General features: G+C 35.7%; 2 protein-coding genes across 4 annotated transcripts in view; one reads left to right on the top strand and one right to left on the bottom strand.

Moving 5' to 3' along the window:
- Positions 1-1841: 1841 nt before the first annotated feature.
- Positions 1842-5234, top strand: sp5l (Sp5 transcription factor-like). Its single transcript, XM_059527046.1, has 2 exons — positions 1842-2298; positions 2831-5234. Exons 1-2 carry the CDS (start codon positions 2245-2247, stop codon positions 3863-3865), a joined length of 1089 nt encoding a protein of 362 aa, XP_059383029.1. The 5' UTR covers positions 1842-2244; the 3' UTR covers positions 3866-5234.
- Positions 5235-6983: 1749 nt separating this feature from the next.
- The window catches only part of arhgef25a (Rho guanine nucleotide exchange factor (GEF) 25a), a 74353-nt gene continuing 55520 nt past the window's right edge, over positions 6984-25816 (bottom strand). For all 3 annotated transcript variants that reach the window (XM_059528006.1, XM_059528009.1, XM_059528008.1), the window contains 13 exons: positions 20242-20366; positions 19024-19090; positions 18567-18670; positions 18359-18428; positions 15554-15643; positions 14561-14653; positions 13474-13524; positions 13130-13207; positions 12021-12212; positions 11757-11937; positions 11356-11573; positions 10262-10429; positions 6984-8034 (listed from right to left, as the gene is read on the bottom strand). In XM_059528006.1, coding sequence (XP_059383989.1) covers positions 7915-8034; positions 10262-10429; positions 11356-11573; positions 11757-11937; positions 12021-12212; positions 13130-13207; positions 13474-13524; positions 14561-14653; positions 15554-15643; positions 18359-18428; positions 18567-18670; positions 19024-19090; positions 20242-20366 — 1557 coding nt within the window. In that variant the 3' untranslated portion in view covers positions 6984-7914. The remainder of the gene's footprint in view (positions 8035-10261; positions 10430-11355; positions 11574-11756; positions 11938-12020; positions 12213-13129; positions 13208-13473; positions 13525-14560; positions 14654-15553; positions 15644-18358; positions 18429-18566; positions 18671-19023; positions 19091-20241; positions 20367-25816) is intronic.

Raw genomic sequence — 25816 nt, 5'->3', positions numbered from 1 at the left:
TTAAAGGCAGTTCTCCTGATTGCCTGCCATCTCTACAGCTGTCTAATGAAGGCTGGGATCTGCGCTTGCTTTGGAAATGAGTTTTCCCTTGAAAACGGCGCAATCAGTATCCAGGTCTATTTAAATGAGGTAACATGGGGAAGCTAAGCACAACCACTGGAGCATTGTTTGCACAGTTCAAAGTGAGGAGAGCATACTTTGCACTTCAAAGACACTCATCTGGGAGGCAGTGAGAGGAGTGGGGGTTGGCTGGGGGAAGGAGGGGGGGATTTAGGGGTCAGGAAATAAGAACCTGGGTAATTAACAACTTCTGCTCCGTAATAAAGCACACAAAAGGAGACAGAAGCAGCCTCCCCTACATAAAGCCACCAAATTTCTGATGTGTTATACCTCCGTCCTCTGTTTCCTTTCCTTTCCTTTTTTTTATTTTGGACTATTAAACTTCTTTTTTTTTCTTTAAATGTGTGAATGAAATCACTAACTCAGTAATATAAACAATCATTAATGGGCTGAGTATTATTTCCTAGGTTAGTTTATTTTAAAGGCAGTCTTCAAAATAAAAATGTATGTTACAGCAGCTCAATCCTCTATTTGACTGATCTGAAGGCGAAGTTAAGCACGTTTCCTACGTGTCATCTCATTTCTCCATCACTGTGGTATATTTTAGCAGACTAAAGCAATGCATCTGCGAGGACAAAGGGCGATTGTTATGCGGCTGGAGGTGAGAGGCAACACAAAGCAGTGAGGATTTTCTGTGTATTAAGATGTTAAATGGCTTTCCGACTTGAATGTAAATTCTGTGAGAAAAAGACTCAAAGTGTTAGGTGAACTTTGGATGCTCTGCATTTAATCCCTTTAAATGTGATGACGCCCTTAACTTGAACCCGGAGTGTGAAAATGTCACGCAGGGCTCTTTATTTATAATATCACTTCAGAGTGCGAACTACTGAGTGTGCATAGAGATTTATTTCATTTGTTTTGTTGGAAACTTTTACTGATTACCTGGTATAGCTTCTTCACTGATTTTATTCATGGGACAAGAATAACAGCCTAATTCGATCGTCTTCAAACATCATTTAGCGTCATAATTAATACGCCATCTTTCCGTAATGATAAATGGACAACTAATAACAGCCGAAGAAATTAAAAACAGATTAAAAGAGAATTCGAACCGCCTACAGTAGAACCAACATACATAAAATACTTTAAACCCCTAAAACTTACATTTGGAACTAGAAAAGCATTATAGCATTATAGGTCTATTAATGGCAATTAAGCAGTTAGAAATGTCACATTTTGATATATATAATATAGTTTAACATTAATTTTAAATGCACATCAAATGCATGCTAAATATGTATTTTTTTATTAATATTATTATTTAAAGGATTATTAAAAAAGTTATAATTTGCATGGTTCGTTGCACTTTTATGTAATTACTGATGGAAAAAATCTAATTGAAACTCTTAAATGCAAGTAGAAATTATTGTGACTAGATACATTTTGTTGGTTTCATTCAGTTATTATAAAGTCTTGATTGTAAGAAGCAAGTGCTCATTTGGTTTTTAATTTGTGACAAAAGACCGAGTCGTTAAACCTCTAGGCTAAATATCGAATAATCAGAAGAAAAAAAAACTTTCTCATATTGGACTCTTCTCACCAACAACTAAAGTAAAGGGGTTCTCATAGGTTAACATTTGGCAAAATTTCATTTGAATGAAATGAAATTTATAATACACACCCCTCTTGCTAATCTCCCAAAGATTGCCCTCCCCAATATTCCCCCTCCGCCATCTCTCCTCCATTCACTGGCCCTCCAGATACATACTTAAGAGACCCCGTCGAGAGGATCTTTTCCCTATAAAGAGAAGATGCAATCCGACCGCCTTTGAAAAGATATTCAGGACTTATTGCAACAGGCCCTTCACTCGCTCTTCAAAAGGAAGAGTCCTGGTTTGAAAGGCGCTGCTTTTGAAAAAGGGACCCAGAAAACCAGGAGCAAGAGCGCGAGGCGTTCAAAGACTCTTATAACCGATAAAGGACAGGAGTAGGAAGATAGAATCAAGGGATTATTGATGATTACTATATCTAACTAATGCACAGGTAACCTGGTTGTGTAACCGGGTCAATCTGTGCAGGATCTTTGCGCGCCTCCTCGCCCGCACGCTCTGACTTCGGCACGGTTACGCACTGCGCGCAGGGCTACACGCAGGTGTGGATATATCTTAAAGCTCCTTTGCACACATGGCTGCATTAACCTTATCCAGAGCGGACAATTTCCTGCACAATTTCTTACAGGTACTGCACTTTTGTTTTTTGATAAATTTGTTTAGCATGCATTTTCCGCTTACTAGGGATACTTTGGCACAATTAAATACAACTTAGTTTTTTTTTTACGCTGCATAAATTTTATTTGGGTGCATCTTTCTTTCTTTCTTTCTTTCTTTCTTTCTTTCTTTCTTTCTTTCTTTCTTTATATCATCTAGTTTCCACTGATTTAAATTAATTTAAGTAACTTAAAGTTGTCATTATGGCAAAATTATGTATTATATTCAATATATTCATATTAAAATAGTAATAATTGAGTAAAATGTGCTTCATTATATTTTTATTATTTTGAAATGATTAATTTTTTAATAATATAATAAAAAATAGTAATACAATTATAATAATTAATAATGAAAAATAAAAACAAGGCTGTGATTAAACTTATTTTACAAAATGATTTTTTTTATACCAAATATAATTCTATATAATTCTAAATCAATTCTGTATATATGAAGGTATGAAGGTCCAGTTAGTTACAATGATTTGTTTTCTCCCTCTCTAGGATCGTACTCCCAGCTCCTCTCCAGAAAGCGGTCCTAACACCCTTTCCTTTTTGGCCACCACATGCAGTCAGGCTTGGCAGGAAGGGTCTCAACTCCCTTACGAGGGGCCGGTGGGCTCCACTTCCAGCATGTTTCAGCTCTGGAGCAATGACATGGCCCCAAACTCCAGCTTGAGTGCCCACCAGATGACCTTCACTGTGCCCAAAATGCAGTTTCCCGGCCACATGCAGCCCACCTTGGGCTCGCACTCCCATCATCACCATCATCACCACCATCACCACCACGAACTCCCCCTCACTCCTCCAGCCGAGCCTCCATCCGCGTACTCATTTGATCTGTCTCCAGTAAAGATGCTCTCCTCCCAGGCGCAGGGGAACGTGCCGTATTACACGCAGCACAACGCTGTGGGTCAGAACTTTCCTAGCTTCCTTCAGAATGCTTCAGGAAGACCTCACCTGCCAGGTGGACATGTTGAGGATGGCCAGCAGTGGTGGAGTCTCCCTCAGAGTAACAGCACACACTCCGGGCACCCCTTCTCTCTGGGACGCCAGCTGGTTTTGGGACACCAGCCTCAAATCGCTGCTCTTCTGCAAGGAACCTCAAAAGGTCTGTTGAGCTCAACTCGCCGTTGTCGCAGGTGCAAATGCCCCAACTGCCAGTCCACGGGAAATGGAGGTGCTGCTCTGGAGTTCGGGAAGAAAAGACTACATATCTGTCACATTCCAGATTGCGGCAAAGTCTACAAAAAAACATCTCACCTGAAGGCACACCTGCGCTGGCATGCTGGCGAGCGGCCATTCATCTGCAACTGGCTCTTCTGTGGAAAGAGCTTCACTCGCTCTGATGAGCTGCAGAGGCATCTTCGCACGCACACCGGGGAAAAGCGTTTCGGCTGTCAGCAGTGTGGGAAAAGGTTTATGCGGAGCGATCACCTCTCCAAGCATGTGAAGACCCACCAGAGCAGGAAGAGCCGGTCCAGTCAGCCTTCTCAGAGTGGGACTGATGCACTGCTAAGTAACATTAAGAGAGAGTAAAGGATGCTGAATGCAAAACAACACAGTATATTATCAGGAATGAAAGCCGAGACCCTTTGAGGCCATTTGCGTCATCAAAAAATGTTTTTATAGAAAAGGTGAAATTGTTAAAAATACAGTACATTCCAAAAAGCTATAGGAGCATGAGCCTGTTTTGAAATCACTGGAGCCAACACACACCATGCTGTACCGAAACTGATCTTTGAGACCTTGTAGAGACTTTAGGTCACAGTGGATGTGATAAAGCTGATAAAAGTGATATTTTTTATGGCTTATTATGAACAAATTTGCTCTTGCACATTTATTTAAAGATAATTCAATTCCTCTAAACAAATTCTCTGAACAGCACAATCAAAAGTATTTGTTACATGGTAAAAATGTCATTTGTTTACATTTTGTTGTTGCTTTCTCTAGTTTTTAGGAAAAATTGATGCCTTATATTAAAATCATAAGTTCTGGTTGCAAAATGATTCCCTGACAGATGACTGTAGGTCTTGTTTTCTTGCAGAGAATGGCACTGCTATAAATCTACTTCACTCTAAATCTAAATAGTTTCAAGACATGAACCAAATGTATATAATGTTTATATAGTGCACAGTTCTATAAAGACCAGCATGTGAAATATTAATAAACACAAATAACTGTGCAAATCATAATCTCGTGCTTCGTTTTGTTTATTCCTTCACAGCGTTTAATACTTTGTCAAGCACACTTAGTGCATTTTAACAGATGTGTGAAGTTCAGCAAATGGCTAATGTTAAATCTAACATGACGTGTCAGACCTCAGCGTTTTGCATTTATTCTAATGTTAATGTACTAGCATTCAGGATGCTAATTTAAGGTGCCCATTGTTTTCAATGTGTCGAGGAAGCACTTAAAGCAAAGACACATGACTGGAGAGTCTTCAAACATTTTACAGTTGTCAGTAAATAGTCGGGCCATTCATGAGAACAGTGGTCTGACCTTCAAGTTCACAGCCATGTTGTCTCGTAATGGCTGGTGTAAATAACAGACAACAGTCACTGAGGATAGCACTCTATTGGAGCTCATTGTGAATGGACCCCCGGCTGTTTATATCCCACTTGCCGTGACAGAAGTCGCTTTGATTTGGCACCTTTGTGATAGCGAACGCTCACAAACCCTCTTCCCCCATCTGTGTGTGTAAATGAACCATTTACTGCTCAAGAATGCCTAGAATGTGACTTAAACAGATAAATTAACCAGATGTCTGCATGTGTTAACTAGATTCCCTAGCCAGATCACAGAAAGCTCACTGATCTTCTTTGATATTAGTATGATTCTGGTCTTTCGTTAAAAAACAAAACAAAACAAAAAACAAATACTTTTTTTTTTTTTTTACAAAAAAGTTGATACACCACAGCAAAAATGACTGTGAAGGTTTTCATCCATGTAGTTTAACATAAAGTGTCTGATGGAGTTTAATAAGAAGAAATTCAACAACCAAGTCTAGTTCCGACCAATTGCTTCTGAATAAACTACACCAGAACCTACTTAATGGGGCAAGTTGTCACAATAACAATGCGTAAAAAAGCCAAAAAGTCCAAATACACACATTTCGACTTTCTCTAGCAATGATTTTGTAAGTTCCTTTCGAACACCCAGACCAAAAGAGTCTAAAAACCAAATAATTTCTGTGAATTTTGTCTCAAAAAATGAAATACCATTATATATATATATATTTTTTCATTATATCTTGGAACTAATTGCCACAATGAAACCACAATGGGATACAAAAAAGGTCAATTATTTTATGAAGATTAGAATTGTAGATTATAATTAGAATATAATTTTGACTGAAAGTTGTAACTTTGTTTTCAGGGCAAAACTGTTTTTCATAATATAAGGGCAATTTGTCATATACTTTACATTTTGTAATTTTATACAAATTATAATTTATAGTTGTTTTGGACAATTCTGCTGATAAGCCAAAAAAAGCTATTTAATCGCAGGCTTCAATGTGACTTCAACAAACTGCCCTTTTAGGCCACGTTCAGTGGACTACATTGGGTTTTTTTGTATATCTATATCTATATATCTATCTATATATCTATCTATATATATATATATATATATATATATAGCCTAAAACAAAATTCCCGGTCTCCCTTATACAATGAATACACATCCTCAAAGACATCATACAGCAAACGTCTGTGAATACAGCAGAGAAGGAAACATTGTGTGTTCCTAAACACTCTTGTGTTCCAAAAGGAACCAGTTTAATTAGATATAATACAATGATAGGTTTTGTCACATAGACATGGATCATGTCCAATTCTTTCTCTACATCATTTCCTTCATCTTTTAGAGGTGTTCTTCAAAATAGCATGCAACAATGTAAGATTCAAATCCACATTTGTGGAAAGGCAGTACAGGAAAGCTTTCAGTTTATACAGGGCTATGTCAAATTATTTGATTTCTGCTGATTTGAATATTACATCAAGGCAAGAGAAGGTTGTTACAATCATTTTAAGGATATTTATGCGAATGCATCTGAAACATGCCGACAGTAAAGCACACAAGCTTTGGTGCAGAGTTTTGAATTTGAAGTTTTAAACTTTGCTGTGAAAAAAATAAAATAAATAAAAGACCGATTGGTTGTGTATACAGCTCTGAAGTCCTCTGGCACCCTCTGTTGGAAAGAATGTGCAATGAGCTAAACGGAGTGAAAGTGCTTTTTGATCATGCTTCAACATCAAATACCAAACACATACCATCCCTTCTTTGGTGAGACATCTAACATTTTATGACAGACTATATGTTTCAGACTCGATTAACAATGTCAATCCTCTTTCTAACTAATGATTTGGTTTGTCATTAACAAATCATTTGCTTTAATAAGAACTATAAAGCAACTAAACAAAACACAATGTGTTGAAAACTTGGGAAAATAAAAACATATTTAGCTTTTCCCCTCGTTTTTATGAAAACATTTTCCCAAAAATTAAGCAAGTGTTCTAGCTTGTTTTCAAATGATCGATAAATGAATTTAATTACATTTTAGACTTAATATTTAATTCATTTTTGTGTAAAGGGTACTGGCACCTGCTTTTGGCACATAACGACATGACAATTTACCTTTTTGACAATTAACCTAAATTTGTATGACAAAACCTGCAGAGTAATCCAGGCAGTGTGCATTACACAAGGAGGGGTGGCAGAAACCAAAGAGTCATTTAACCACAGATAACTGCTTTTATACTGCATGTTCTACTGCTGTAACAACCGCTGTCCATCTTTCAGTCCAACCCTTGAGCAGTTCCTCAGATGCTCATTGTGTGTGATCTCTTATTTCCACCTGTAGTTATGAAGTCTGAACACGAAGTTCCGCAAGCGGCGTTGCTCATTGTCCACTACAACGGAGTTGATTGGTCTTCGAGAATTCAAACATCCAATTAGTGAAGAGAAAGCCAAGTGTCCATGTCTCCATGCACAGATCATTCTTTTACATACAGTATATACAAATTAGTTGCATTTAGAGTCTGTTTCCCCTTAGCTCCTTCAGAAGAGTTTACACAGCCCACAAAAGCATTCAATAAAGACGGGAGATAGAAAGACAGCTTCTGTAAAGAGGCACCAATAGTGCGAAACCTTTAAAATCCAGCGTGAGCCCAATAAGGACCCTCTTATGTTTATAATAATACAGTATGTTCTCTGCAAAACACATCTGATGGAAAATGTTCAGCATGTTTGCAAGGATGAAGCCATTCGAATTTAGCACACATTCATACATTACATGCACGCTTGCCCACAGACATCCTCACACCCTCAAATAAAGGTTTACTCTGGTTCCTACTCCAGTGGCCTCCCAATATAGGAATGGTTGATTCTCCTTTGAACAAAAAACTACTTTAATAAAAGACAACGACAACAAAAACAAAAAAAAGAGAAATGATACAAAACAATTTAAAAAGTCACTAGGTAATTCGCGTCACAGGTTTAGGAAGAATACCACAAAGTAACAGACGTGAATAAAGTCCAGACTGTGGCATGCTCTGGTGCAAAATCAGAATTAGGGTCAAATCCATTCACAGGTCATCCTCATCAAGCTGGGCCAAGTTACTGGAGTGCTGAAGAGTGGAGGAGGGACTTGGAACAGCCACGCGTCCGTCTCTCGGTGAAGATCTGCGGCCAACATCTCCTGAGCTCTGGGACAGTGGAGAAAAACATTACTGTTTTTGTCACTGATGGTTTATTTTTCAAAACAGCACATTATTAACATCCAAGATTCTGTGGAAGCCTGTTTTTGTGCCTAATGGATTAAAAGTGTTAAAAGTAAGAAATAAAATCATATTGTAAGATATAAAGTCACAAGTATGAGATATAGTCATAATTGTGAAATGTAAAGTCAAAATGTAAGATATAAAGGCGCAATTATGAGAAATAAAGTTAATAAAGTAAAACTGCTATACATAGTCATATTACAAGCTGTAAAGTTGCAGATGTGAGAAACAGAGTGGCAAGATATAAAGTCGCTCTGAGGGATAGTAACAATTGGGAGATATAAAGTCGCAATTATGAGATATAAAGTTACATTTACAAGAAACATTTGCAATTGCAAAATATAGTCACACTGTGAGAAAAAAAGACACAGTTTTAAGAAACAAAGTTACGTTGATAAGAAACAAAGTTGTAATTGCAAAATAAAGACGCATTGTGAGATATAAAGACAAACTGACAAGAAATAAGTTGTGAAAATAGAAGATAAAACTGCAAGATATAGTCACATTGTGAGCTATAAAGTCACAATTATGGGCTTTTAGGTCACAATTATGAGAAATAGTGTCACTTTGCGAAATAAAGTCACAACTGGGAGAAATGAAGTTGCATGAGAAATATTTGCAATTGCCACATACAGTCATAATGTGACATAAGCCACAATTATGAGAGAGAAAAAACACAATTGTGTGCTATAAAATTACAATATAAGATACAGAGTCGCAATTATAAAAAATGAAATTAGTATGTTGCAATGTAGCAAGTGAGATATATTAAGTCTCAATTAACTTTACATTTTTTTGAGTCCTCACATTGATTCAAAATCTTCCCCAGACAATTCTTTGGAAATATTAATTAATATTAATATTAAGTATGAATATTAATTTTTGAATGTATAAAGGTTTGCAATGCGTGACGGCAAAGAAATTCTCATCTACTCCCCAAGCAGAGAATAATGAGCTGTCACAAACCTAGCGCTAGTCTAGAAATGGCTGAAGAGTCTTAATTACCGGGAGCAGCCCAAGATATTAAGAGTAATATGTTTGTTACACGGTTTATGACATGACTAAAATAGGCATGACTAAAAAATTGTCACAACAGAGCTTCAGAAATGACGACATGTTGTTTAACACTCCTGTCAGATCAAGAATCCTTGTTAGATATGAGAGAGACAGATGTGTTATTGTCTTACGCCTTGCTTTTTGGTTCTGTCTAGAAACCCTGAAAGCTTTTCACACTTATTATAAACCTCGGATCTTAGTTACGATCGGTGTCCCTTGGTATACCTGTCCTTGACTCATTTCTCACCTTCAATATCAGAATAGCAATAACAATCAAAATGCTAATATAAGCACATCCAACGAAACCCTTAGTTTTTCCCTTAGTATAATAGATAAAGCCTGAAGAAATGTAATCATTGCCGACATTAATTGAAATTAGATGGTAGATCATTTTAGATTTAGATATAGTAGATAAAATTAACTTAGCATGAAAAGTAGCTGGCTTTAAAAAAAACAAAAAAACAAAAAAACAGGGGAACTGAAGTCAAAACAGCGCTTGGATCCAGCACCAGTCTGATTTAACAGCCAGCAAGAACAATCAGGCGTTTGATAGGGATCTGTTACTTCCTTCTGTCAACCTGTCTCCTTCCTGTTTGTGAAGTGCTGTTGCTCAAAGGCCCTGAGTAAAGCAGATAAACAGCTATTTCACACACAACTATTGTTGAGCTGTCATCAAAGCACATTCAGGACTAGACGCCGCTGTAGACAGAGAGGGATGATTTAATAGTATCGGAATAGGGAAAACCTCAACAAAGCAAATTTTACAGCAGTCATAAATATGATTAAATATGTTATGAGGTAAAATAAATAATAAATAGGCTATTAATAAAAAGGCTCTGTATTATTTTTTATCAAATGAGTTAATATTTTAAATAAACTCCAATTGTTGTTGTTGTTTTTTTCAGAAATATAGTTTGCAATGAAGCCAGATGTATTAAAGCACATAAAACCAGTGCTGTAGACATTGTACCTGTCCTGCAAATAAACCCGTTTATGTTTGTTATTGAATGTCTAAATTACACCAGCAGGGGGAGCAGTGTGGCTTCTTTTTCTAAATTGCATGCTTACCAAAACATCAGCATAGAGTGCACTTTACCTGCGAGGCCTTTGTGCTGGAGGAACACAGGCCATTGGAGACTGCCTGGCAGTTTAGAGGTGCCTGGGAGAATGAAGGATCTTCAGAGAAGGCCAGCTGCACATGAGTTGGAGACACCGTCTGGGAATTCAGTCTGGAGTCCACCAGACAGCGCTGGACTTGTGTTGACTGTAAACATCAGAAAAGAAAAAACATTTACAAAATTACAAGAAATAACAAGTCATTTCTATCTATTTACCACATAAGAGTGTGACCCCTCAGATGATGACACTGGGATGAGTAAAAAAAAAAAAAGTAAGATTTAAGAATTAAGTTGAGGTGAAATTTAAGGAATTGATCTCAGACAGAAGAGGCAATTCTTTCTTAGCAAGACTAACTACAGTTACATACTCATGTTTGTATTTAAATATTATACTGTATATTATTATCTGTAAAATACAATTATTTACATACTATCATAGTTTTTTAAATAAATATTTTGAAATAGATTTATGATTATTTTTATTGTTGTTTTTGATTTGACTATATCTGTGGAGTGTTATTTTAATATTACATACAGTATATACTACACACACACCATTATAGTTTTTATGGATATTTAAAATTTCATAATAATTTCATCAAATGCTTTTTCTTAGTTTCTTTTAAGCATATCTAAACAGTTTTCATTTCTTTTCTATTTCAGTTTTGTCATAAGTAGTTTTTCTTTTTGAAGCATTTCTAAATAATTTTTTTATGTCAGTCCTGGTTAGTAGTTAAACTCATATGTATTTCAGTCAATTTTCAAGGAAACATTTCTAATTATTTTTTTTTTATCTTTTTTTTTTACAGCTTTATTTCAGTAAACAAACAAGTTTTAATAGTTTTAGCCAATGGTAACAACACATCAAAAAGTCAAAAGAGAACTGGTAAAAGCTGTGCAAGCATGCATACTACACATAAAGTATACTATGATTTGGGACACATTAAACCCAATCTTGTTTATTAATTTGCATGAAAAATGGATTCAGCCTAGGTTTGATTTAAAGCATGGATGACCACAAAAAAATGGTGCTTGAGTTTCAAGCAAACCTCAGATGCTTGAGCTCTCTTACCTCTGGCTGGGACGGGTCATCAGTGGGGACCTGGCTGGGCAGGTAGAGAGAGGGCAAAGATGTGTTACAGGAGCGCAGACAGGGCAGTTTGTGTCGGTCGATAGAAGCTGAGGAGTGGGGCCTCAGACCAACCACTGCTGACAGAGGAGGCTTCATACTACGGCCCAAACTGTTGCTCTTGCTCTCCTTTCTCTGGTACTCTATGGGCGACTGCAGGGCTGAAACAAAACAACACAAAACAAAATTGATAGCCATTTTTAATTTGACACAAACAAAAACATTGAACCGACTGTCCTTTTATCCCTCATAGCTTTATGTTGGTGTCATTTAAATATGGCAGCTACTTTGACTGAAGTTTATACTATTTTCATCAACCGCTGGGGAAACTTTGAAGGTCTCACCATTTAGGAAATTACGTTGGGTCTCCAGTATTTGGCTCACGTCACTGACCCAAGCCTTGCAGATGTTCAGCGATGAAGAGTGCAAGACAAATCGCACCGTGCTGCCATCAGCCCCCCGAGATGTCAGGGCAAAGCGATTTGGGTCACCATCTACACAGGCCTCTACACCCAGACAACTTATCTGAAAGGAGAAGCCATGTTAACCAATGCAAACATACTGTGTAATACAGAAACCTTATACGATAATATCTTTCTCAATCACACCTTAATACTGTTCTTAAAAACATATCCAGGTAGAGAGAATCCTTTCTTCCTGTCTATTGGCTCACTGAAGATGACAAGCTGTTCAAACAGGAAGACCCGTCTCTCTTTAGAGCGGGAAAGGATGCTGCTGTCCTGTTCTGCGATTGTGAATGTGTCTTGCTGGAGAAGTTTTCCTTGTGCCGTGATCTTCCCCTGATAAAGACAGAAAGGGCAAAGCTTTTTAAAACCCTTGGGACCTCCAAATGATGAACCTTCTTAAAATATATACACAGCTAACTGTGTTTGTGTATATACACGCAATTATATTATATATACATAATATGGAAAAAAATTAAGCATAAACACGTTACTGCAAAAAAACTTTTGGCTGGATTTCAGTAAACGCTGTGCCTTAAAGCCAAAATAAAATAGTATAATATGTGGAAAATATTTATTCTGCATTAGCTAACTAAATTGTTTGTTTTCTTTTACCCATTGTTTTTTCTTTTCTTTTTTTTATAATAAATATCATTCCAAAGTAGCTTTATAGAAAATCATGCAACCAGTGAACATGCTAAAGGCAAAGAAAAAAATCCTAGAAAAACACAACATACAAAACATACATACATAGATATGCTACATGGCAATGAAAAGAGATTATTGATAAATAAATTTAAAAAAAAAAAAAATATATATATATATATATATATATATATATATATATATATATAAATGTCTCATGCTCATTAAGGCTACATTTATTTTAATAGAAATAAAATATATATATATATATTAAAAACAACTGTTTTCAAGTATGATTTGTTATTATTATCAATGATGTAAACAGTTATATTGCTTAATATTTTGATATGTGATGCCTATATATATATATATATATATATATATATATATATATATATATATATATATATATATATATATATATATATATATATATATATATATATATATATATATTATATATATTAACATATACGTTTACGTTTAAAATCTGCATTTTCAATTTTTTTTCAGTCTCTCTTGCACTCCCTTGATTCAGGGGATCAGAGTCTCTCCCAGCATTTCCACAGACGACAGCTTTAAACCACAGCCTGAGTCTGGCGCCATACCTCAAAGCCTTGCAGCCGACCCACGTTCATCATGTCATTGCAGCGCTTCGGAACAAAACACATCACCTCCACTGCTTTCTGTTCCAGAGTGAAAGAAAGACAGAGAAAGATGAAGAAGGACAGAATGCAAAAAAGAGCAATGCATGGAAACTGGCCTCAGTTCCTTACTAAAGTCTATGGGCAAGAACAGTGTTACTGATTTTTGGCTCAAACTCAAACCAAAGTGAAGAAAAAATATTTTGGCATATTCAAGGAGTCACACAATATTCCTTGGTGGGATTATGTGTTTCTAGTCTTGAGAAATAAAACTTGCATAATGATTATGTTGTCTGAATGATTCATACCTCTAGCTCTTCAGTGTCCATCCCAGCCTTTGTGTAGTACTTGAAGAAATCCTGTCGCAAGACACACAGCGTGAGCTCTAGAACGTTCTACTTTTGTATCATGGGCCTATTTGTACTAATGGCTTTTTGTGTGTGGAAACTAATTAAGTGCATTCTGAACAGTAAGCTGGTGGATCCTTGAACATGAGAAGAAATGTACTGTATGTGGGTGACTCTACAGTTACAATACTAAGCAGCTAAGAAAAAACATTGAGATTTAAGTTCAATTTAGCCATATGACAGCTAGCATTGGCAACATTTTACTATTATTCTTCTTCCATAAACTTCAGATATGTTGTGAATAGTAACAGCTCTGTGGTGTTACTGTGATAAATGTAAAACCAAAGGATCGGCATACAAAGAATGGATTTCTTTCTTAAGTAATTGCCAACCAGGGCAAAAAATAAGAACACATATGTAATACCGTTATAAAGTTTGGGGTCAATAACAGTTACTTATAGTTTTATTCATCAAGGACACATTAAATTGATCAAAAGTAACAGTAAAGACATTTTACGAGGTCTCTGTTTTAAACAAATGCTGTTCTTTAAACTTCCTATTCAACAAGCAATACTGAAAGGAAAAAATGCCTTTCCTCGTAAATACTAATCAGCACATTGGAATGACTTCTGAAGGATCATGTGACACTAAAGACTGGAGTAATGGCTGCTAAAAATACAGCTTTGTCATCACAGGAATAAACGAAAATATATTAAAATAGAACGTTATTTAAATTGTAATAATAGTTTACACTTACAGTATTATTGGTTTTACTGTATGCAAATGAATGCAGGCATGGTAAACATAAGAGAGTTCTTTAAAAAAAAAATCTAATTTGAGTGGTCAACATATAAAGTGTGGCAATGAACATTTTTCTTTACATTTACTCTTAAAAATCAAATAAATCTCCATCAGTATTTGATAATAATTTGATATTCTAGTTTTATATATAATGTGGAATTGACATGGTCCACAACACTCCTAATAGAATGAGCCATGAGTGCACAAGAGTGTAATGTGTGTGTTTGTGCATGTCTGTGTGTTGCACCTTCAGAAGCAGCTGGTACTTCATGATCCTCTGCACAGGTTTGATGAGCAGGTCGTTCAGCTGCAGCCTGTGACCCAGCTGCTGTTTCAGTTCCTGCACACAAACATTCACCTCACTGACTGATTCCTTTATGCACAAAAAGAGAAAGCCAGTGTTCTGGACAGCATACTACAATACTATCCACAGTATTCCAGAATACTATTCCAAATATTATTATTATTTTATTTTTTTTGCAGTATGCATACTGTGTGCAGTATAAAATAGTGCACCCAGGTGAGCTATTTTATTAGCGGATAAGTGCAGAATGCAAATAAACGATATTGCAATTAATTTTTCTTGACACATCATATGATGTTACTAAGACCAAAATTAGGTTAAAAAAAAAAAAAAAAAAAAAAAAAAATTTTTTTATATATATATATATATATATATATATATATATATATATATATATATATATATATATATATATATATATATTTAATAATTATACATTGAACTTAATTTTACAGATTCGGTTTCAAATACTAGAAAATGGTAGGCAGTATGCAGTACATACTGGACAGTATGCATTAAACCTATGCTGGTATTCCACTCCAAACATAGCCAAACACTCTCCTTGATCCATTATCCCATAATGCCCTGCAATCTCGATCTATAAAACCTAAAGTAATGCCAGCTATCAAACCTCTAAATGTTTTGGCACTGCACTGAGAAGAATCCATTAAGTGTCAAACTTTTCGATCAAACATCTCCCTGTTTTGTCCATTCCACGAAATGATGGGTCAGTCAGGGCCTTCTTGTCTACTGAACGATTACACACACACACATACAGTGCAAATGGAAAGAGAGCGAGAAAGTCTGCCTTGAGATATTTACACAGATGGGCTTGGGTGCCCAAAACAGCCCCTCACGCTTAATCTGTGCATCATTGAGGACTCCACTTGAGTGTGTATGCATGTGTTTGTGTGCTTGCACTTCATATGCACTTACCTCAAAGTAGGTCTCAATGTATTCTGACACGATATACTCAGACTTAGGTTTGTTCTGGCAATATACCACGTACATGTGAAGCCGTCTTTCCTGTGGTTTGTGCAAACAGAAAGGGCAGACTGAATTAGCTCAGCAGAGATAGTTACAGTGAAGTATTTATAGTTATACCGAGTAGCAATAGTTGCATGTTGCACAAGTATTTGGACACTTAAACCACATTTAAAATGTGATTCCTTTTTAATACTATTTTAATTTAATAACTGAATAATAAAATAGATATACAGTTCAAATTGAGATAAAACATAGTTAACGTCCCTGTGATGAAACTACTAGGAAATTTTTTCCAACTTGAGGGAAAGTGACTTCATACAGTCACTAAAAATCACTGCAGTTAGATCTCAGAAAGGCTCTATCATCGTTTGTTTGCAGAGTCCATCTAGACTGATTTTTTTGTATCTAAAGTAATGACATTCATATATTTGTTAGAATGCCTTATGTGTCTGAAAGTGGCTTTTAAAGGATAATATTTATTAAACATACACTCATTAAGTACAATCTAATGTCCAGCAATCCTATCAGTAAAGTAAATAGTTTCCAATGAGAAGAAACAGTAACTGTTATGGAAATATGTCATGGAAATTTAAGAAAAAGATTGATAAATTGGTCACTACTGGTAGTTTATCTGATCTAAATCCTTCTTTCCTGATCCTACACGTAAATGCAGCTAGAAAAAAATTGGGAGCGGTGGACATGTTTCATGACAGAGGTGATTCAGTGGAAACTTTCAAGCTGCAGTAAGTGTTTAATAAGTTGAAACTGACTTTGTCTGCAGTATAAAAGCAGTGTGCTGTGATGACAAATAGAGAGAGAGATTACACAACACTGATGGAGAAGCATGAGCAGAAGGCCATGTATAATTCAGCCCAATTATCCTCAATGTAATCAGAGCCCCATTCTCTCTCACACACACAATGCATTCAGGTAGTAGGACTTTACAACGACACCACCTCACACACAGAAATAAACACTCATACACACTGAATGAGTTGCCTAGAGACAAGCCAACTGGGTAGACGTCAAAGCATGAATGGTTCTAATAACAGATTGTAAGAGCTTCATATGGACACTGCACAAAATTCATTTCATAATCAGGATTTTTGTTCTTTACATCCTTAAATATGTAACACTTTATAATGTTTAACTTGCTAACAGTAGATCATATATTAGGCATCACACAATAAAAATGAATAATATTTTACAATATTTATTATTTTTGGATTAATGCAAATTTCTAAATATATGAGTATTAAAGTAATATTTCACAAAAGAATTAATCCTTTGTCATCATTTACTCACCCTCATGTCAATCCAAACCTGTTGGGTGAACTATCCCTTTAATGAATTATGAAAGAACACAAATTAAAGTACTAAGGAATTATGAACGAACACGAATTAACAAAGGACAATAGGATATTAAAAAACTTAAATGTATTAAATTTACATTAATATCACATTAAAAGTATTATAAAATTTGTTAGTTCATGATACCTAATGCAGTAAATAATGTTAACAAATGTCAATTTTAATATTATTGTAAAATTTGTTAGTTCATGATACCTAATGCATAAAATAATGTTAACAAATGTTTATTAACTACTGTATAGAAAAATAAACTAACTTATTTCCTAAATTTATGTTAACTATTATTTGTATTATTCATTATTATAATTAAAAATTATAAATGTAATTTGTGTAATATATTTGATTATTTTCACAAGAAAACAGCAAAAAAAAAAAAACTAATTCAGAATCTCTTTTTTTCAGTGCAGTGACATGTCTTTATAAGACTCTCTGAAACAAGCTGAAAGATCTTAATTTATCTACGTTACGCATCAATGACTGGAAGTTGGAAAGTCTGGACATAACTTCAGTGTATAATAACTTTGTTATGCAAAAGAAAGGGTAAGAGCAGAGGCTGAGGAAATTGGAACGAGAAAGATAGGGGGGAAGTTCTTGTTTGTGAAAAGAAAAAAAAGTCTGGGGACAGTCTGGCCCTTACTCACCCTCCATTACTGTTTCTCATTACCAACCGATTTCCTACTACGCTTGTTTCACAGTTTGACTCAACCTTTAGATTTTTGTTATAAATTTCTTTATTCCCCTCAAGCCTTTTTAAGTTATTACCCAAAGGGCTTGGGCTCATTAAACAGTAGAAAGGGCAAATGCTGGCAGACGCCAATTCGTACAGTAACTCAGCGCTTTCATTTAAGCAAAACACTTTGATTCACCACCGAAACTTGTATCACAGCATGTGGTAGCTTTTAACAATTTTCTGCAAGTACTTCCACAACTATAAATCTATGAATTTTAGTTTTTAACGCGTAGGCCTTTGGGTGGCAGGGGTTGTGTTGTTTCTTCTTGGCGAGTTATGTGTGTATGTCCAAAGCGTAGGACTGAATTTCAGAAATAGATATGGTGTGTAAAGCAGTAGTGTTATCAAAGGACGTAGCTGTGCTTGTTGTTCTTCTTTCTTTTCTCGCCTCTTTTTCCCTTGTGGTTGTGAGCCGATGGACACAACACAAGCAAACACACAGCCTCAAATGTGGCGTATCAGTAACAGGGTGTCTGAGGGGGGACAGAAATAGAGTGGGGTGATTGGAAAATAAATGGGGTGTTAAAACAGGAGTGCGTGTTAAAAAACCCCTGTGTTTTCTCAGCTCGGTTTACTCAGTGCAAGAGGAAGTTCTGCTCAACCTGGCTAGAAACAGACAGACAGATGAAAGCGTGAATAATAGAGGGACTTACATGTTTGATAAAAAGTTGGGCCAGTCGTTCAGGCTCAGCCACACATTTCTCCAACTCACCCAGGAAATAACTAAAATACATTTCCAAAGAAATCAGTGTAGAAAATGCAAGGACTTGAGAAGCTGAGGTCAATTCAGTATAAAGGTTTGGGAATATACTGAAAGCTCTATCAGATTTGTGATATACACACAAACACGGATAAACCTACTCTTTATGCCAGTCGTAGATCTGATGAATATTACCGAACACTATTTTGTCTTTTCCCTTCATATCTTCTGGAACTCCTTTTGCATTCATAGTGGCCATGTAGCCCTTTGAGAGACAGAACATGATTAACTTTCAAAGCTCATGACCCATAAAAATACTCTTTATTACTAAATCTGAGACATTTCAAGCGTGATAAAATATCGCTCTCATAAAAAAAAAAAGTAGATCATCGTATTCCAAATTTTTTACATCCAGGCACCATTACTTTGATTTATACTGTGATCAGTATTACAGCTGAGAGGAATTCAGGTCAGTTGATGCATCAAATCTAATTCTGTGGTGATTAAATGCTCTGAAATGCATTCGAGTCATTCTAAGATTACAGGAAAATTGATAGAGTTCTGTAACAGAGTTGATCAAATCCACATGTGATTTGTTAATAGATATTTTAAGCTCACCTCCACAATAAGTCCTAGATCAGCTACATACAGCTTTTCTGTCTCTATCAACTCATTTAAAACATACCTGCAGAAGAAAAAAGGTCAGCTTTTACTGGTTTCATCAAGTCATTCAATACATTAACAATATCTGACAGCTCAAAACATGTGCCGTGAGTAATACAGGGTGTAATATTAGCAGAGTTCTGACCGACGCAGCATATTAATAATGTGGGAGCTATCTGTGGACCAGATGAAAGGCTTTTTTATCAAATGTGTTTATTCCTACTGGAAAATCCTGTTTATGATGGAAGCTGTGTTTTGGAACAGAGTAGATGGTTTCTGGCTGTACGGAGATGGTCATTAATTGGTCCAAATGGGTCATTAGCTTATCTACAACTGTAATTAGTTGGACTAAAAATCTTTACCTGGATTAAGATGATTTTTAGCTAGTCTCTAGCTGGTTAATATGGTCATTAACTGGTCCAAATTGGTCATAAAATAATCTAACATGTCATTAGCTGGATTATGTTTAGCTGGTTTAAGATTGTCTTTAGCTGGTCCAAAAAAAAAAAGTTTCACCTGTAAAACGAGCTGGTTAAAATAGTTATTTTGGTCCAAGCTGGTCATTAGCTCATCTAATTTTATCTTTAGTCGATTTAAGATGATTTTCATCTGGTTGAACCCGGTCAGTGGGTAGCTGGTTTCTAGCTTGTAAATATGGTTATTAGTTGGTCCAGGCTGATCATTAGCTAATTTAAATTGATGATGTTTCAAAAACCAGTTTGACCTGTGTTGGGCATCTGGCAGCTGGTTTCTGGCTGGTACTGGTAGTCATTACCTGGTCTAAAAGTTACTATATTGAAATTTTTTTGCCAGATAAGATAATAAAATAACAGTTCATAACAGGTCCAATTTGGTCATTAGCTGATCTAACGTAGTCATTAGATAGTCCAAGATGGTCATGATCCTCCAGCTACCATGATCCAAAAACCAACTTGATCTCCTTAAGCTGTTGTACCATCTTAAACCAGTTAATGACCACCTACTGACTTAAACTGGATTTTCCTGCAGGGGTGACGTGATTGTGGTGTACTAATGAACATCTGATGTCTGCTCTGTTAAATATTGCAACAGAAATCCCAAAGTAATACCGCATCAAAAAGATTTAAATGAAGCATTTCTGTTACATAAGCAGTCTAAAAAAAGTTCCTATGTTACACAAGAATTCACACACACATGCTTTTTTCTAAGGCAGTCTTCCGATCTTCTTCGCTGTCTATGGTGGCTGATGATTGGCTGGAGTTGTCATCCATCAATGCAGAGCAATTGTCGTCAGCCTGCAAGCTGGTGCACTGTGTGATCTGCAGACACAGAGGAGGATAACTGTGAATTAGAGACGAGACATAATGCTGAAATGTTATCCACTCCAGGGATGGCTGCAGGGACAGAGGCGAGAGAGTGGATAGGGAAGATATGAGCTGTTGTAATAGCTCAGGTTGCCTAGGTGACAGGAAAAGAGCATGCTGGGTCTTCTGGTGACAGTGACTGAATGATAACAGGAATTCAGCACTCACCAATATTCAATACACCAACGAGACAGAGTAGATGCACTACCCTGAATCTCCACTGACCGCGTGAAGTAGCAATGTTCTCACAGAAAATTGTGTCAAATTGATTTGGTTGATATGGACCATTGTTTTAGTAGAGGATAGATGTGCTTACAGCCCCCCAAGTGGTTCAATAATTTGAGACGGAAAGAGGAAGTCTGAAGACGTCCTGCCTTTGTTAATGCGTTTGTTAACCACATCAAGTCAATCCAGTAAAACTAGGACATAAACTATGCTATAAATTCTCACACTTTGTCACGTCCTCACAGTTGTTTGTAGTCATGCTTGTTATTTCTACAAAGCGTTAATATCTCAAAAGTATCTCTTCCCACACTATTTGTGCAACAGACATGAATAATACATCAAATCACGCAACTTGTGAAATGGTGTTCTTTTCTAACTTACCATTTTTGCCTAGTGAAAGATAACATTGTGCAACTGCAAAGCATTGTGCTAAAATCACTCAGATATGTTCCACACTCATATGTGATTTATTACTGAACAAATTACATTTCTATTCCATGAAATCAAACCGTTTTGGTGACCATTAGCTTTCGTTGTATGGACAAAGAAATAAAACATACTGTGACATTTCCTAAAATATATTTTTATGTCACACAGGTTTTGATTTGAAACAGTGTTGTTATTTCTAACTAAAACTAAAACGTCTACCAACTGAATAACTGAAATAAAATATTAGATGAAAAAAAAAAAATATATATATATATATATATAGCAACAGATAAAAATGTCAAATTCACATAACAAAATTACTCAATTATTTTTTATTAAAACTGAAACAAATTAAAGCTAATTCAAAATATTAATAAATAATATAATAATATATAAACACACTAGTTTGGAATGACATGAGGGTGAATGAATAATGCAAGAATCTTCATTTTTGGTGTTAACTATCCCTTTAAGTCATCAATTAGCACATTAATCTGACAGTTTGGTAACAATATAGGCAAAATGCAAACAAACAATAGTGCTTGTCATCTAACTGACACAGAACACTCTTTGTGGCATAAAATATTTTGCATCACCACTGTTGTATGACAAAATCAATGCCAGACGTGAAGACAGTCACAGGTAATGAAGAAATGATTATTGGGTAGGGTAAAAGGCCACATCAAATAACCTGCAGACAAAAACAACCACTTGTCATTGTTTTCACTGCAGTGTGTCTGCAGTACTGTACATCAACTAACATATTACCGCTTTGTTAGAACCAAAAACATTTATACGAACAACAACAACAAAAAGCAATTAACCCATTTATTGTGTTTCCCTGCTCCTTAAATGCACTAAAGCGCTGATAAAATCTGTCTATTAAACAAAACTGTTTGGTTAACGTCACAGTCACCTGTGAAACATCACTTTATCTTCATTCTCGGGACACCAGTCTCTCGCTCTCTTTCTCTCTGACACACATTACACTCCATCCATTACAATGTCACACAGCTTCCTCAAAGCAAGGATTCCTTTGCTCAGAGCTTGTGATGAAGACAGAGCACATCTCTATCCATCTATTGTTATCGCTTTTTTCACTTTCTTTGTTTACAGGAGTTTACAAAGCACTTCCTTTGCTTATAAGGGTGTTATTGTGTTGTGTGTGAGAAAAATGTGTCACAATCTATTCCAAAATGATGTGGATTACAATGACCGGAAGTTCCTTGCATCATTTGATCATTTACTCACCCTCATGTAGCTCCAAATCTGTGTGATTTATCATTTCAGTGGAACACAAAAGGAGATGTTTTTAATAATATGCACTGGTTGATCATTTCCATTCAGTTAAAACAAAAAGGGCCAGATAAATGACATCTGTCTCCTTGCTACATTTATTAGAGTACCAAATCTTGAACAATTGTTTTATTTATTTATTTCTTAATGAATCAAAACTGGTTTGAATTATTTTTTTTCATGAATCTGACCTGTTTAATAAAACTATTTGCGTGTGTGTGTGTGTGTGTGTGTGTGTGTGTGTGTGTTTAACTCACTGAATCAAACAAGCAGTTAACAGTTCACTGAAGTGAAGATTATCTGTAATAATGTCATACATTTTTATGTTTTACACACAAAGCCAATGTTTGGCTTTAGAGTATTTTAAATATAGTCTTTGAGTCAAACACTTTTATGATGCTTTGCATTATTTTTGAAGCTTGCAACTTGGAATAGAACTGAATGAAAAAAATATAACCAGTCTACAGAAGAAAGTAAAAAAAAAAAAAAAAAAAAAGTTCAGTAAATTAATTTTTATGATATTCGTATTTTAATTTGACTAATCTTTCCAATTTATTATGTTATGAATATCCTTAAAATATCCTTCAAACTTTGGGGTTGGCAAGATTTGAAAATATAAAAGTTTCACCAAAGCTGCATTTATTTGATTAAAATTCATTAAAAACTAATACTGTTTACTACAGTAATATAAGTTGGCCGAGTGAGCTTAACGCGCTGCAACTTCAGAAAACACAAGCAAATAGAAAAAGCACCAGCAAATCAAGAAAACATCTTCATCAGTTTGACAGCAGGTGCTGAAAATGCTCACAACACAAACAAATAAAGAAACATACTGCAAATGCTCAAACAAAGAAATAAAAAATTTAATTTGCAGCGCATTTCTTTGTTTGGTTGTGTTGTGAGTATTTGCAGCATGTTTGTTGTCAAATTGATGAAGTTGTTTTCTTAATTTGCAGGTGATTTTTCTATTTGCAGTGCGTTGAGCTCTCTCGGCCACTATAGTAATAACAGTTTTCTATTATAATATATTTTAAAATTTCATTTATTTCTATGATGGTGGTGCTGAATTGTCAGCATTTGTCAGATTTGGTGCTCAAGAAACATTATTATCAGTAATGAGAAAGTAGTTTAAATCTGCTTAAATCTAATATTTAATTAAAATATTATTTTAATGAAAAGTTAGAATCCAAGCTTACTAACACCAAACTTCTGAACGGTTGTGTAAATGACATTTTTATTGTGTTGTATTTTTTCATCATGCTGTGTTGTAGTCCAGTGTTACGCCCCACACTTTGATACTGATACGTTCGTGCTGTCAAGCTTGTCTAAGTATTGCAGTATCAGAGGCATAGCAGTAGGGCAAGCAAGGCAGGCCACATTCAAGAGACGTTAACCACTTTTTTAGGGGGCCCCCGACAGCTGACCATTTGAACAATCGGAAATATCATTATTAATATAACATTGAGCAACATGTCTGCAATACTGTCCCCTAAAGGGGACCCCTCTCGCATTTTTGTTTTTACTTTGCCGACCAGACAAATAAACTGATTAAAACATAGCCTAAGTGACAAATATATATATATACACTCAACTAAAGGATTATTAGGAATTTCTCATTAATGCAATTATCTAATCAACCAATCACTGGCAGTTGCTTCAATGCATTTAGGCGTGTGGTCCTGGTCAAGACAATCTCCTGAACTCCAAACTGAATGTCAGAATGGGAAAGAAAGATGATTTAAGCAATTTTGAGCGTGGCATGGTTGTTGGTGCCAGACGGGCTGGCCTGAGTATTTCACAATCTGCTCAGTTACTGGGATTTCCATTCAGTGTAAATGGCAATTGATAATGGATAGTATATTTCTGGTGTTTCTGGCATTTTTTTTCTCCAAAAATGACCATGATTTTTACAACAGTTCAAAAAACTAGAAGTTAATTTAGAGACCCATAGTGCCTGTTTTTGACAACATAAATAATTCCAAACAAAGCCACAGCCGCTGATCTATAACAGAGATCAGTGGCCGCAGGGCTATTTTGCGTCTTTGAGCAACATGAGCGTGTTTCGTTGCTGAATGAATCAAACAATTAAATGATTCGATTCAATTGCAATGACTCACCGATTAGTCTCAGCCTCATGTTGCCCACGGACCATAATATTGAAAAATATTGAAACTATTGCTTCCAAATACATTGGTACTGTAAATATGAAGATTGTACTGTATCGTCAATATTGTATTGTACAGTATTGTATCTTCTGCCATAAAAATGAAGATTGACATTTTGTTAAAGAACAAGCATTTTGTTTTAAAAAATAAACAATTTATGTTCTATTATATGTGATTTAACTACATTTTGTATGTTTTATAATACATATATATAACAACAAGATAAAGAAGGGCCTCATCTTTTAATTTTGTCTGGGGCCTCTTAGTACACTGTTGTGATGTTTTCTGGTACTGGGTGGTGTTTGTGTGTTTAAGAGCAGTGTGGTTGGCTCACAGGTCTACTTAGATCATTTCCCTTAGATGTTTTTTGGCACAGCCCGCAAGAGAACCCCCACTCCTGAACTTTACTCTTTTTTTATTTCCACGTTTTGTTTTCCACCCAGAAGCACAAAGTCTTTACCTGGACCTTTAATAAAAAGAAAGATCATACTGGTAGTTGTTTTTCTACAGTCTACTCTAAAACTACTCTATAGCTCGAGCAGAGTGAGGTAATCCAACCCTCTTTTCCCCTGATTGTTATGTATGGTAAGCGGGGACTCGCGTTATGGTTATATCATGAGTGGTTCCTCGCTCAAAGTGCTGTGTCAGACCTCCATTTGTGTGAGGAATGAAACAAAACAGCCAGTTTGATAAACATGTGCTGCGTTCCTCCATCCGGGAGACAGGCCGGATCCGAGAAGTACTTACATATTCATTCAGGAATTTTCCATTAGCCAACAAATAATAAACTCACGCTGGATCCCCACAGCAAATGTTTCTGTGTCAGGTACAAAGTGGGGTGTCAGCTGAGCTGAATCAGAGACACAAATGACTTTGATACAAACTACACCTCAGCCTCACCATGGAGAGAGGCAGGAAGTTACACAGTAACACACAACACCGAGGAGCAACACCAATACCAAGTAGTTAAACCCAATATTATCTGCAAAATGTTGTCTTGTTTTCCAATAAAATATAAGTAAACATCTACAGTACATATAAGACAGAAATAGCTGAATAAGCTATTAAGGGGGGAATTTACTAATACAAATTTCACCATCTGCCACTGTATTCTGGTTTTACACAAAATTATAAAGAAGCATATAACTTGTCTAGACCTTAACTTTATGTTGTTTTTATAATAAATTAATTTCCGTTTAAGATCTCAGTCTCCTCCCCTTGTTGTTTTCACCTCTGGTCATACCTTTCATCACTCACCTTCTGATGGAATTATGAATGTTACCACATTTA

The sequence above is a fragment of the Carassius carassius genome, chromosome 37, assembly GCF_963082965.1.
Source record: "Carassius carassius chromosome 37, fCarCar2.1, whole genome shotgun sequence".
Classification (NCBI taxonomy): domain Eukaryota; kingdom Metazoa; phylum Chordata; class Actinopteri; order Cypriniformes; family Cyprinidae; genus Carassius; species Carassius carassius.
Note: the sequence above shows the minus strand (reverse complement) of the source record. Positions and strands in the feature narration are given on the sequence as shown.

Bases quoted from the DNA above. Each gene is read 5' to 3' on its own strand.
- sp5l (XM_059527046.1), top strand. From the start codon at position 2,245: ATGGCTGCATTAACCTTATCCAGAGCGGACAATTTCCTGCACAATTTC. The intron at 2,299-2,830 runs GTACTGCACTTT...CTCCCTCTCTAG, and splicing joins TCCTGCACAATTTCTTACAG to GATCGTACTCCCAGCTCCTC.